Here is a 14,037-nt window from a genome sequence, read left to right on the forward strand (position 1 = left end):
CCACATAGTCCTCCATACAGTGTAATGAGGCCCATATATTGCTCCATACAGAATAATGAGCCTCATATATTGCTCCATACAGAATGAGTCGCACATATTGCTCCATATAGAATAATGAGCCAATATAATGCTCCAAACAGAATTATGAGCCCAATATAATGCTCCATACAGAATACTGAGGCCCATATATTGCTCCATGCAGACTAATGAGCCCCATATAATGCTCCATTCAGTATTATTGGTTCCACATAGTCTTCCATACAGTTTAAAGAGGCACATATATTGCTCCCTACTGAATAATGAGTCCCATAGATTGCTCCATACAGAATAATTAGCACCATATAATGCTTCATACAGAATAATGAGCCCCATATAATGCTAGATACAGAATAATGAGCCCAATATAATGCTTCATACAGAATAATGAGCACCATATAATGCTCCATACACAATAATGAGACCCATATAATGCTTCATACAGTATTATGGATACCACATAGTCCACCATACAGTGTAATGAGGCCCATATATTGCTCCGTACAGAATAATGATCCCCATATAATGTTCTTTACTGTATAATGAGCCCCATATAGTGCTCCATACAGTATTATGGGTGCCACATAGTCCTCCATACAGTTTAATGAGGCCCATATAATGCTCACTACAGAATGAGTCCCATATAATGCTCCATACAGAATAATGAGCCCCATATATTGCTCTATGCAGAAAAATGAGCCCCATAAAATGCTCCATACAGAATAATGAGCCCCATATAATGCCCCATACAGAATACTGAGGCCCATATATACCTCCATACAGAATAATGAGCTCCATATAATGCTCCAATAAAGAATGAGCCCCATATATTGCTCCATACAGAATAATGAGTCCCTTATATTGCTCCATACAGATTAATGAGCCCTATATAATGCTCCATACAGAATAATGAGCACCACATAATGCTCCATTCAGAATAATGAGCCCTATATAAGGCTCCGTATAGTATTATGGGTACCTCATAATCCTCCATACAGTTTAATGAGGCCCATATATTGCTCCATACTGAATAATGAGTCCCACATAATGCTCCATACAGAATAATAAGCCCCATATATTGCTCCATACAGAATAATGAGCCCAATGTAATGCTCCATACAGAATAATGAGCCCCATATAATGCTCCATACAGAATACTGAGGCCCATATATTGCTCCATACAGAATGAGGCCCATATATTGCTCCATACAGAATAATGAGCCCCATATAATGTTCTTTACAGAATAATGAGCCCCATATAATGCTCCATACAGTATTATGGGTACCACATAGTCCTCCACACAGTTTAATGAGGCCCACATAATGCTCCCTACAGAATCATGAGTCCCATATAATACTCCATACAGAATAATGAGCCCCATATATTGCTCCACACAGAATAATGAGCCCCATATAATGCTCCATACAGAATAGTGAGCCCCATATAATGCTCCATACATAACACTGAGGCCCATATATTGCTCCATACAGAATAATGAGCCCCATGTAATGCTCCATAAAGAATAATGAGCCCCATATATTGCTCCATACAGAATAATGAGCCCCATATAATGCTCCATAAAGAATAATGAGCCCCATATAATGCTCCATACAGAATAATGAGCCCCACATAATGCTCCATACAGAACAATGAGCCCCATATATTGCTCCATACAGAATAATGAGCCCCATATAATGCTCCATAAAGAATAATGAGCCCCATATATTGCTCCATACAGAATAATGAGCCCCATATAATGCTCCATAAAGAATAATGAGCCCCATATAATGCTCCATACAGAATAATGAGCCCCACATAATGCTCCATACAGAACAATGATCCCCATATATTGCTCAATACAGAATAATGAGCCCCATATAATGCTCCATACAGAATTATGTGCCCCATAATGTTAGGAACGGCGGAACACACTAAATAAAATAATAATAAAGTGTGTTCGCCGCTCGGGGTCCACCGTGCAGTAGGTGGTATAACTGCTGCTAAGTGGTGGCAGACGAGCAATATGACGGTATGATGCACACGGGTTAAACTTCACCCGGAGTGCACAGAGCGGCCTCTGTTCACACACAGAGGTGCTGGAACAAAAAACATACAAAACGCTGAACCTGTTAGAGACACACGCTTCAGGTAGATGCACACACGGTATCCGGTCACAGGAGCAGGACCCAAGACAGAGGAGCTGCGTCCCTCTAGACCTACCGTGTGTGCGATGTCGCTTCTGCGAACGCCTAGAAGGGCTGCAACTGCAGTGTGGCGTAAGACACTGCCGCTTGACGACAAAGCCAGATAGCAAGCGCGATGTCAGACGCTAGCGTAGCGGTGCGGTGAGCACAGTGGCTAAAGGCTTGCCACTGACTGGCGCTGACTACTAAACTATTTCCCTATCACCATGCGTAATATCAGAGGGAAGGGGTTTCAAACGAGTCAGTCACCAGAGTCATACATCCGTCACCAATCACACATAGCAAGTATAGTCTATACTAGCGCATGGCGGAACGGCCATACGTTCTTTTTATAGCCGTGCGGGACCTTCCAGATCTCCAAGATGGACCAATGAGATCTGGAACAGGACCTGGGCACATGACTCCCGATCTCCAATGGGAGATCGTCTCGAGAGCATGCCCAGTAGGAGCACAGAGGGACTTAGTCTCCGGAGCGGTCTGTTGCAAAGCAATCTCCTCTGCAGTAGAAAGACAGCAGGAGACCACAGAATTTGAGGCTCTGGATTCCTGCAGCCCCATATAATGCTCCATACAGAATAATGAGCCCCACATAATGCTCCATACAGAATAATGAGCCCTATATAAGGCTCCGTATAGTATTATGGGTACCACATAATCCTCCATACAGTTTATTGAGGCCCATATATTGCTCCATACAGAATAATGAGTCCCGTATAATGCTCCATACAGAATAATAAGCCCCATATATTGCTCCATACAGAATTATGAGCCCAATATAATGCTCCATACAGAATAATGAGCCCCATATAATGCTCCAAAAAGAATAATGAGCCACATATATTGCTCCATACAGAATAATGAGTCCCATATATTGCTCCATACAGAATGGGTTCCATATATTGCTCCATACAGAATAATGAGCCCCATATAATGTTCTTTACAGAATAATGAGCCCGATATAATGCTCCATACAGTATTATGGGTACCACATAGTCCTCCACACAGTTTAATGAGGCCCATATAATGCTCCCTATAGAATAATGAGTCCCATATAATACTCCAAACAGAATAATGAGCCCCCTATATATTGCTCAACACAGAATAATGAGCCCCATGTAATGATCCATACAGAATACTGAGGCCCATATATTGCACCATACAGAATACTGAGCCGCATATATTGCTCCATAAAGAAAAATGAGCCCCATATATTGCTCCATACAGAATAATGAGTACCATGTATTGCTTCATACAGAATAATGAGTCCCATATATTGCTCCACACAGAACAATGAGCCCCATATAATGCTCCATACAGAATAATGAGCCCCACATAATGCACCATACAGAATAATGAGCCCTATATAAGGCTACATATAGTATTATGGGTACCACATAGTCTTCCATACAGTTTAATGAGGCCCATATATTGCTCCATACAGAACGATGAGTCCCATATAATGCTCCACACAGAATAATAAGCCCCATATATTGCTCCATACAAAATACTGAGCCCATTATAATGCTCCATACAGATAATGAGCCCCACATAATGCTCCATTCAGAATAATGAGCCCTATATAAGGCTCTGTATAGTATTATGGGTACCTCATAATCCTCCATACAGTTTAATGAGGCCCATATATTGCTCCATACAGAAGATTGAGTCCCATATAATGCTCCATACAGAATAATAAGCCCCACATAATGCTCCATACAGAATACTGAGGCCCATACATTCCTCCATACAGAATAATGAGCCCCATATAATGCTCCAATAAAGAATAATGAGCCCCATATATTGCTCTATACAGAATAATGAGTCCCATATATTGCTCCATACAGAATAATGAGCCCCATATAATGCTCCATACAGAATAATGAGCCGCACATAATGCTCCATTCAGAATAATGAGCCCTATATAATGCTTCATATGAAATAATGAGCCCCATATAATGCTCCATGCACAATAATGAGCCCCATTTAATGCTTCATACAGTATTATGGATACCACATAGTCCTCTATACAGTGTAATGAGGTCCATATATTGCTCCATACAGAATAATGAGCCCCATATATTGCTCCAAAAAAGAATAATGAGCCCCATTTATTGCTCCATACAGAATAATGAGTTCCATATATTGCTCCATACAGAATTATGAGCCCCATATAATGCTCTTTTCAGAATAATGAGCCCTATATAAGCCTCCGTATGGTATTATGGGTACCACATAATCCTCCATACAGTTTAATGAGGCCCATATATTGCTCCATAGAGAATAATGAGTCCCATATAATGCTCCATACAGAATAATAAGCCCCATATATTGCTCCATACAGAATAATAAGCCCCATATATTGCTCCATACAGAATAATGAGCCCAATATAATGCTCCATACAGAATAATGAGCTCCATATAATGCTCCATACAGAATTCTGAGGCCCATGTATTGCTCCATACAGAACAATGAGTCCCATATATTGTTCCATGCAGAATGAGTCCCATATATTGCTCCATACAGAATAATGAGCCCCATATAATGTTCTTTACAGAATAATGAGCCCCATATAATGTTCCACACAGTATTATGGGTACCACATAGTCCTCCACACAGTTTAATTAGGCCCACATAATGCTCCCTACAGAATAATGAGTCCCATATAATACTCCATACAGAATAATGAGTCCCATATATTGCTCCACACAGAATAATGAGCTCCATGTAATACTCCATACAGAATAGTGAGCCCCATATAATGCTCCATACAGAACACTGAGGCCCATATATTGCTCCATACAGAATAATGAGCCCCATATAATGCTCATACAGAATAATGAGCCCCATATAATGCTGCATACAGAATTATGTGCCCTATATAATGCTTCATACAGAACACTGAGGCCCATATATTGCTCCATGCAGACTAATGAGCCCCATATAATGCTCCATTCAGTATTATTGGTTCCACATAGTCTTCCATACAGCTTAAAGAGGCACATATATTGCTCCCTACTGAATAATGAGTCCCATAGATTGCTCCATACAGAATAATTAGCACCATATAATGCTTCATACAGAATAATGAGCCCCATATAATGCTAGATACAGAATAATGAGCCCAATATAATGCTTCATACAGAATAATGAGCCCCATATAATGCTCCATACACAATAATGAGACCCATATAATGCTTCATACAGTATTATGGATACCACATAGTCCACCATACAGTTTAATGAGGCCCATATAATGCTCACTACAGAATGAGTCCCATATAATGCTCCATACAGAATAATGAGCCCCATATATTGCTCTATGCAGAAAAATGAGCCCCATAAAATGCTCCATACAGAATAATGAGCCCCATATAATGCCCCATACAGAATACTGAGGCCCATATATTCCTCCATACAGAATAATGAGCTCCATATAATGCTCCAATAAAGAATGAGCCCCATATATTGCTCCATACAGAATAATGAGTCCCTTATATTGCTCCATACAGATTAATGAGCCCTATATAATGCTCCATACAGAATAATGAGCACCACATAATGCTCCATTCAGAATAATGAGCCCTATATAAGGCTCCGTATAGTATTATGGGTACCTCATAATCCTCCATACAGTTTAATGAGGCCCATATATTGCTCCATACTGAATAATGAGTCTCACATAATGCTCCATACAGAATAATAAGCCCCATATATTGCTCCATACAGAATAATGAGCCCAATGTAATGCTCCATACAGAATAATGAGCCCCATATAATGCTCCATACAGAATACTGAGGCCCATATATTGCTCCATACAGAATGAGGCCCATATATTGCTCCATACAGAATAATGAGCCCCATATAATGTTCTTTACAGAATAATGAGCCCCATATAATGCTCCATACAGTATTATGGGTACCACATAGTCCTCCACACAGTTTAATGAGGCCCACATAATGCTCCCTACAGAATCATGAGTCCCATATAATACTCCATACAGAATAATGAGCCCCATACATTGCTCCACACAGAATAATGAGCCCCATATAATGCTCCATACAGAATAGTGAGCCCCATATAATGCTCCATACAGAAAACTGAGGCCCATATATTGCTCCATACAGAATAATGAGCCCCATATAATGCTCCATAAAGAATAATGAGCCCCATATATTGCTCCATACAGAATAATGAGCCCCATATAATGCTCCATAAAGAATAATGAGCCCCATATAATGCTCCATACAGAATAATGAGCCCCACATAATGCTCCATACAGAACAATGAGCCCCATATATTGCTCCATACAGAATAATGAGCCCCATATAATGCTCCATAAAGAATAATGAGCCCCATATATTGCTCCATACAGAATAATGAGCCCCATATAATGCTCCATAAAGAATAATGAGCCCCATATAATGCTCCATACAGAATAATGAGCCCCACATAATGCTCCATACAGAACAATGATCCCCATATATTGCTCAATACAGAATAATGAGCCCCATATAATGCTCCATACAGAATTATGTGCCCCATAATGTTAGGAATGGCGGAACACACTAAATAAAATAATAATAAAGTGTGTTCGCCGCTCGGAGTCCACCGTGCAGTAGGTGGTATAACTGCTGCTAAGTGGTGGCAGACGAGCAATATGACGGTATGATGCACACGGGTTAAACTTCACCCGGAGTGCACAGAGCGGCCTCTGTTCACACACAGAGGTGCTGGAACAAAAAACATACAAAACGCTGAACCTGTTAGAGACACAGGCTTCAGGTAGATGCACACACGGTATCCGGTCACAGGAGCAGGACCCAAGACAGAGGAGCTGCGTCCCTGTAGACCTACCGTGTGTGCGATGTCGCTGCTGCGAACGCCTAGAAGGGCTGCAACTGCAGTGCGGCGTAAGACACTGCCGCTCGACGACAAAGCCAGATAGCAAGCGCGATGTCGGACGCTAGCGTAGCGGTGCGGTGAGCACAGTGGCTAAAGGCTTGCCACTGACTGGCGCTGACTACTAAACTATTTCCCTATCACCATGCGTAATATCAGAGGGAAGGGGTTTCAAACGAGTCAGTCACCAGAGTCATACATCCGTCACCAATCACACATAGCAAGTATAGTCTATACTAGCGCTTGGCGGAACGGCCATGCGTTCTTTTTATAGCCGTGCGGGACCTTCCAGATCTCCAAGATGGACCAATGAGATCTGGAACAGGACCTGGGCACATGACTCCCGATCTCCAATGGGAGATCGTCTCGAGAGCATGCCCAGTAGGAGCACAGAGGGACTTAGTCTCCGGAGCGGTCTGTTGCAAAGCAATCTCCTCTGCAGTAGAAAGACAGCAGGAGACCACAGAATTTGAGGCTCTGGATTCCTGCAGCCCCATATAATGCTCCATACAGAATAATGAGCCCCACATAATGCTCCATACAGAATAATGAGCCCTATATATGGCTCCATATAGTATTATGGGTACCACATAATCCTCCATACAGTTTATTGAGGCCCATACATTGCTCCATACAGAATAATGAGTCCCGTATAATGCTCCATACAGAATAATAAGCCCCATATATTGCTCCATACAGAATTATGAGCCCAATATAATGCTCCATACAGAATAATGAGCCCCATATAATGCTCCATACAGAATACTGAGGCCCATATATTGCTCCATACAGAATAATGAGCCCCATATAATGCTCCAAAAAGAATAATGAGCCACATATATTGCTCCATACAGAATAATGAGTCCCATATATTGCTCCATACAGAATGGGTTCCATATATTGCTCCATACAGAATAATGAGCCCCATATAATGTTCTTTACAGAATAATGATCCCGATATAATGCTCCATACAGTATTATGGGTACCACATAATCCTCCACACAGTTTAATGAGGCCCATATAATGCTCCCTATAGAATAATGAGTCCCATATAATACTCCAAACAGAATAATGAGCCCCCTATATATTGCTCAACACAGAATAATGAGCCCCATGTAATGATCCATACAGAATACTGAGGCCCATATATTGCACCATACAGAATACTGAGCCGCATATATTGCTCCATAAAGAAAAATGAGCCCCATATATTGCTCCATACAGAATAATGGGTACCATGTATTGCTTCATACAGAATAATGAGTCCCATATATTGCTCCACACAGAACAATGAGCCCCATATAATGCTCCATACAGAATAATGAGCCCCACATAATGCACCATACAGAATAATGAGCCCTATATAAGGCTACATATAGTATTATGGGTACCACATAGTCTTCCATACAGTTTAATGAGGCCCATATATTGCTCCATACAGAACGATGAGTCCCATATAATGCTCCACACAGAATAATAAGCCCCATATATTGCTCCATACAAAATACTGAGCCCATTATAATGCTCCATACTGAATAATGAGCCCCATATAATGCTCCATACAGAATAATGAGCCCCATATAATGCTCCTTACAGATTAATGATCCCCATATAATGCTCCACACAGAATAATGAGCCCCATATAATGCTCCAGACAGTATAATGGGAACCACATAGACCTCCATACAGTGTAATAAGGCCCATATATAGGCCCATATATTGCTCTATACCGAATAATGAGCCCCTTATAATGCTCCATAAAGATTAATGAGCCTCATATATTGCTCCATACAGAATAATGAGCCCCATATAATGCTCCTTACAGAATAAAGAGCCCCATATAATGCTCCTTACAGAATAATGAGCCCCATATAATGCTCCACACAGAATAATGAGCCCCATATAATGATCCAGACAGTATTATGGGAACCACATAGACCTCCTTACAGTGTAATAAGACCCATATATTGCTCCATACAGAATAATGAGCCCCTTATAATACTCCATATAGAATAATGAACCACATATAATGCTCCACACAGAATAATGAGCCCCATATAATGCTCCAGACAGTATTATGGGTACCACATAGTCTTCCATACAATTTAATGGGTCCAATATATTGCTCCATACAGAATAATGAATCCCATATAATGCTCCATACATAACAATGAGCCCCATATATTGTTCCATACAGAATAATGAGCCCCATATATTGCTCCATACAGAATAATGAATCCCATATAATGCTCCATACATAACAATGAGCCCCATATATTGTTCCATACAGAATAATGAGCCCCATATAGTGCTCCATACAGAATAATGAGTCCCATATAATGCTCCATGCAGAATAATGAGCCCCATATAATGCTGTTTACAGAATAATGAGCCCCATATAATGCTACATACAGAATAATGAAACCTATATAATGCTCCATACAGAGAAATGAGCTCCATATAACACTCCATATAAAATATTGAACCCCATATAATGCTCCATACATTATTATGGGTACCACATAGTCCTCCATACAGTGTAATGATGCCCATAAATTGCTTCATACAGAATAATGAGTCCCATATAATGCTCTTTACAGAATAATGAGCCCCATATATTGCTCCATACAGAATAATGAGCCCCATAAAATGCTCCATACAGAATAATGAGCCCCATATAATGCACCATACAGAATAATGAGCCCCATATAATTCTCCATACAGAATAATGAGCCCCATATAATGCTACATACAGAATAATGAGCCCCATATAATGCTCTTTACAGAATAATGATCCCCATATAATGCTCCATACAGTATTATAGGTACCACATAGTCCTCCATACAGTGTAATGAGGCCCATAAATTGCTTCATACAGAATAATGAGTCCCATATAATGCTCCATACAGCATAATGAGCCCCATATAATGCTCCATACAGAATAATGAGCCCCATATAATGCTCAACACAGAATAATGAGCCCCATATAATGCTCTTTACAGAATAATGAGCCCCATATAATGCTCCATACAGTATTATAGGTACCACATAGTCTTCCATACAGTTTAGTGAGGTACATATATTGCTCCCTATTGAATAATAAATCCCATATATTGCTCCCTACAGAATAATGAGCCTCATATAATGCTTCATACAGAATAATGAGCCCCATATAATGTAACATACAGAATAATGAGCCTTTATAATGCTCTATACAGAATGATGAGCCCCATATAATGCTCCATACAGAATAATGAGCCCCATATATTGCTACAGAATAATGAAACCTATATAATGCTCCTTACAGAATAATGAGCTCCATATAATGTTCCATACAGAATAATGAGCCCCATATATTGCTCCATACAGTGTTATGGGTACCACATAGTCCTCCATACAGTTTAATGAGCCCAATGAATTGCTCCATACAGAATAATGAGTTCCATATAATGCTTCCGACAGAATAATGAGCCCCATATAATGATCCATACAGAATAATGAGCCCCATATAATGCTCCATACAGAATAAGGAGCCCATATAATGCTCCATACAGAATAATGAGCACCATATAATGCTCTTTACAGAATAATGAGCCCCATATAATGCTCCATACAAAATAATAAGCCCCATATAATGCTCCATACAGTATTATGGGTACCACATAGTCCTCCATACAGTGTAATGAGGCCCATATATTGTTCCATACAGACTGAGTCCCATATAATGCTCCATACAGAATAAGGAGCCCATATAATGCTCCATACAGAATAATGAGCACCATATAATGCTCTTTACAGAATAATGAGCCCCATATAATGCTCCATACAAAATAATAAGCCCCATATAATGCTCCATACAGTATTATGGGTACCACATAGTCCTCCATACAGTGTAATGAGGCCCATATATTGTTCCATACAGACTGAGTCCCATGTAATGCTCCCTACAGAATAATGAGGCCCATATATTGCTCAATACAGAATAATAAGCCCCACATAATGCTCCATATATAATGGGTCCCATATTATGCTTAAGTATAATGGGCCCCATATGATGCTCGATATATAATGTTCCCCATATGATGCTCTAGTGTATAATGGGCCCCATATATTGCTCAAAACATTTTAAAAAAATCTAAAATCCTCCCCTCTCCTTGCTGGTCTTCTCTGGACACCTCAGCGTCGCCGTCTTCCTGCTCTCTGCTCTGTGACTGTTCAGGCACAGGGCACACAGTCATGACGTCACTGCATCCTCTGACCTGAAACATCAGTCAGAAGACGCCGCAGTGGAGGAGCGGGAAGAGGTAAGTATCGCAAGTGCTGGGGCCCTGAGCAAGCGGGGAGGGGTGGACTCTTTTAGCCCATGTGGCAACAGTTTAGTTCCACAGCAGAGAAAGGTTATGTTATGGATCTAAAACATTGCCACATGGGCCAATAAAGAGCCCGACACTTTTTTCACAATTTATCAGGGTGATATACTGAATATATATACACTGTGTGTATATATATATATATTTATATATATACATACATATACACACACATAATAAGCACAGATACTGAGATTTACACCATGTATACAGGACAGAAGGAGTGGCGCTGTGTATATAGTATATAGTGGGACTCACCCTCGCAGACATGCATGCAAACATGCACGCAGAGACGCTCACACACTCACTTAGATAAGTACATAGACATGCTTATAGACACTCTTATAAACGCACACACACAGACAGACATGCTTATAAACAATCGCATGGAGACTCGCACACATGCAAGCACGCACACAAGCAAACACACAAGCAGACATGCAGTCTAACTTGCAGGTATGCTTATAGAAATGATTATAAACATGCATGCAGACGTGCTTATAGACACACCCACAGACACGCTTGCGACATGCATAAAGACACACTTATAGGCATGCTTAAAGACACGCTCGCAGACATGCTCACATGCATACACGCACATAGACAGGCACACAGACACTCATGTAGACATGCACACATGCAGACATACACATATACAGATATATATGCATGCAGTCACATACATATTTGAAGACTTATATACAAAAAAATCTTATAAACTTCATAACTACAGACATATAAATATACAGAATCAACATACATGTACACACTTATTAGGGGAGGTTTTTTTTACCTTCCCCCAACTTTTCTCTGACCCACATGATCCTTTGATGTTTCTCTCCAGCAGGAAGATAGCAGTGCAGGGCGGCTGCATTATATCATTTTAGCAGACAGGGCTAAAGGATTTAAAGGCGCAGTGCTGGCCCAGGGGAAGAAACAGCCGGTCTTGTGTTCCTGCACAGCTGAGGGAGGAGCCGCCTGGAGGGCATATGCCCCTCTGCAGAGGAGTGGAAAAAAATATCTTCTCTGACGCTGGTACTGGCCAACGTCAGACTGAAGAGTAGTGTTGAGCGATACCATCCGATATCGTGAAATATCAGATCGGATTGGATCGGACCGATACCCAAAAAGTATCGGGTATCGCCGATTCCGATACCGGAAACCCATGCAAGTCATTGGGGCACAAATATCGGAATGAAAATAAGCCCTTTCTTTCCTTGCACATCCAGTTTGGGAGGGGGGAAGAGTGTGGGTGGTGCGTGGGCGGACACTGTGCGTTTCTGTGTGTGCGGGCGGGGTCTGTACGGGCCTCTCGAGGGTCTGTGCGGGCCTGCCGGGGGTCTGTGCGGGCCTGCCGGGGGTCTGTGCGGGCTGCCGGGGCTCTGTGCGGCCTGCCGGGGGCCTGTACGGGCCTGCCGGGGGTCTGTGTGACTGCCGGGGGTCTGTGCGACTGCCGGGTGTCTGTGCGGGCTGCCGGGGGTCTGTGCGGGCTGCCAGGGCTCTGTGTGGGCCTGCCGGGGGTCTGTGCGGGCTGCCGGGGCTCTGTGCGGGCCTGCCGGGGGTCTGTGCGGGCTGCCGGGGGTCTGTGCGGGCCTACCGGGGGTCTGTGCGGGCTGCCGGTGGTCTGTGCGGGCCTGCCGGGGGTTGTGTGTGTGTGCAGGCATCGTCCGATGGGACTTCAAGTCCCATCGGGCGATGCCTGCTACAATGACAGTGATTGACACATTAGCCAATGATGGGACAGTAGTAGTCCCATCATCCGGCTAATGTGTTGAATGTAAAAAAAACAAAAACATACATGCTACATACATACTACATTCATACAACATACATACATACTACATACATACTTCATATATACTACATTCATACAACATACATTCATACTACATACTACATATATTCTACATTCATACAACATACATACATACATACTACATACATACTACGTATATACTACATTCATACAGCATACATACATACTACATAATACATACATACTACATATATACTACATCCATACAGCATACATACATACTACATAATACATACATACTACATATTTACTACAGACCCCCAGCAGGCCCGCACAGACCCCCGGCAGGCCCGCACAGACCCCCGGCAGCCCGCACAGACCCCCGGCAGGCCCGCACAGACCCCCAGCAGGCCCGCACAAACCCCTGGCAGGCCTGCACAGACCGCGCATCATGATGACATCATTTCAGCAGCCAATCAGAGCCATGGCATTAGTTAACATGGCTAACACAACTGGCTCATTGCATTATGGGAACTTCCGATTCCGGTATTGTAAAAATTTCGGTACTCGGTATCGGAATTCCGATACAGCGAATATCGGCCGATACCCGATATTTGCAGTATCGGAATGCTCAACACTACTGAAGAGCCCTGTGCGCGCCACGGCGGCCCTTTCAAACTTGTGACTGAAGGCCCTGTGTGCATGCACTCATGCTTGTGTAGTATGGGCCCAGATTTGGGGGTGATCCACTGCTTACCGCGAACAG

At 42.0% G+C, this 14,037-nt stretch overlaps 1 protein-coding gene across 1 annotated transcript in view; it reads right to left on the reverse strand.

Annotated features, from left to right (window-relative positions):
* The window catches only part of ECHDC1 (ethylmalonyl-CoA decarboxylase 1), a 180,750-nt gene extending 168,352 nt beyond the window's left edge, over positions 1–12,398 (reverse strand). Inside the window, exon 1 of the mRNA XM_073575775.1 lies at positions 12,309–12,398. Within this exon, the coding sequence (XP_073431876.1) occupies positions 12,309–12,336 (28 nt within the window). The 5' untranslated portion in view covers positions 12,337–12,398. The remainder of the gene's footprint in view (positions 1–12,308) is intronic.
* Positions 12,399–14,037: the final 1,639 nt, after the last annotated feature.

This window comes from Dendrobates tinctorius, unplaced genomic scaffold (genome assembly GCF_039654945.1).
Source record: "Dendrobates tinctorius isolate UK_male_01 unplaced genomic scaffold, ASM3965494v1 ptg000046l, whole genome shotgun sequence".
NCBI classification, from domain to species: Eukaryota; Metazoa; Chordata; class Amphibia; order Anura; family Dendrobatidae; genus Dendrobates; species Dendrobates tinctorius.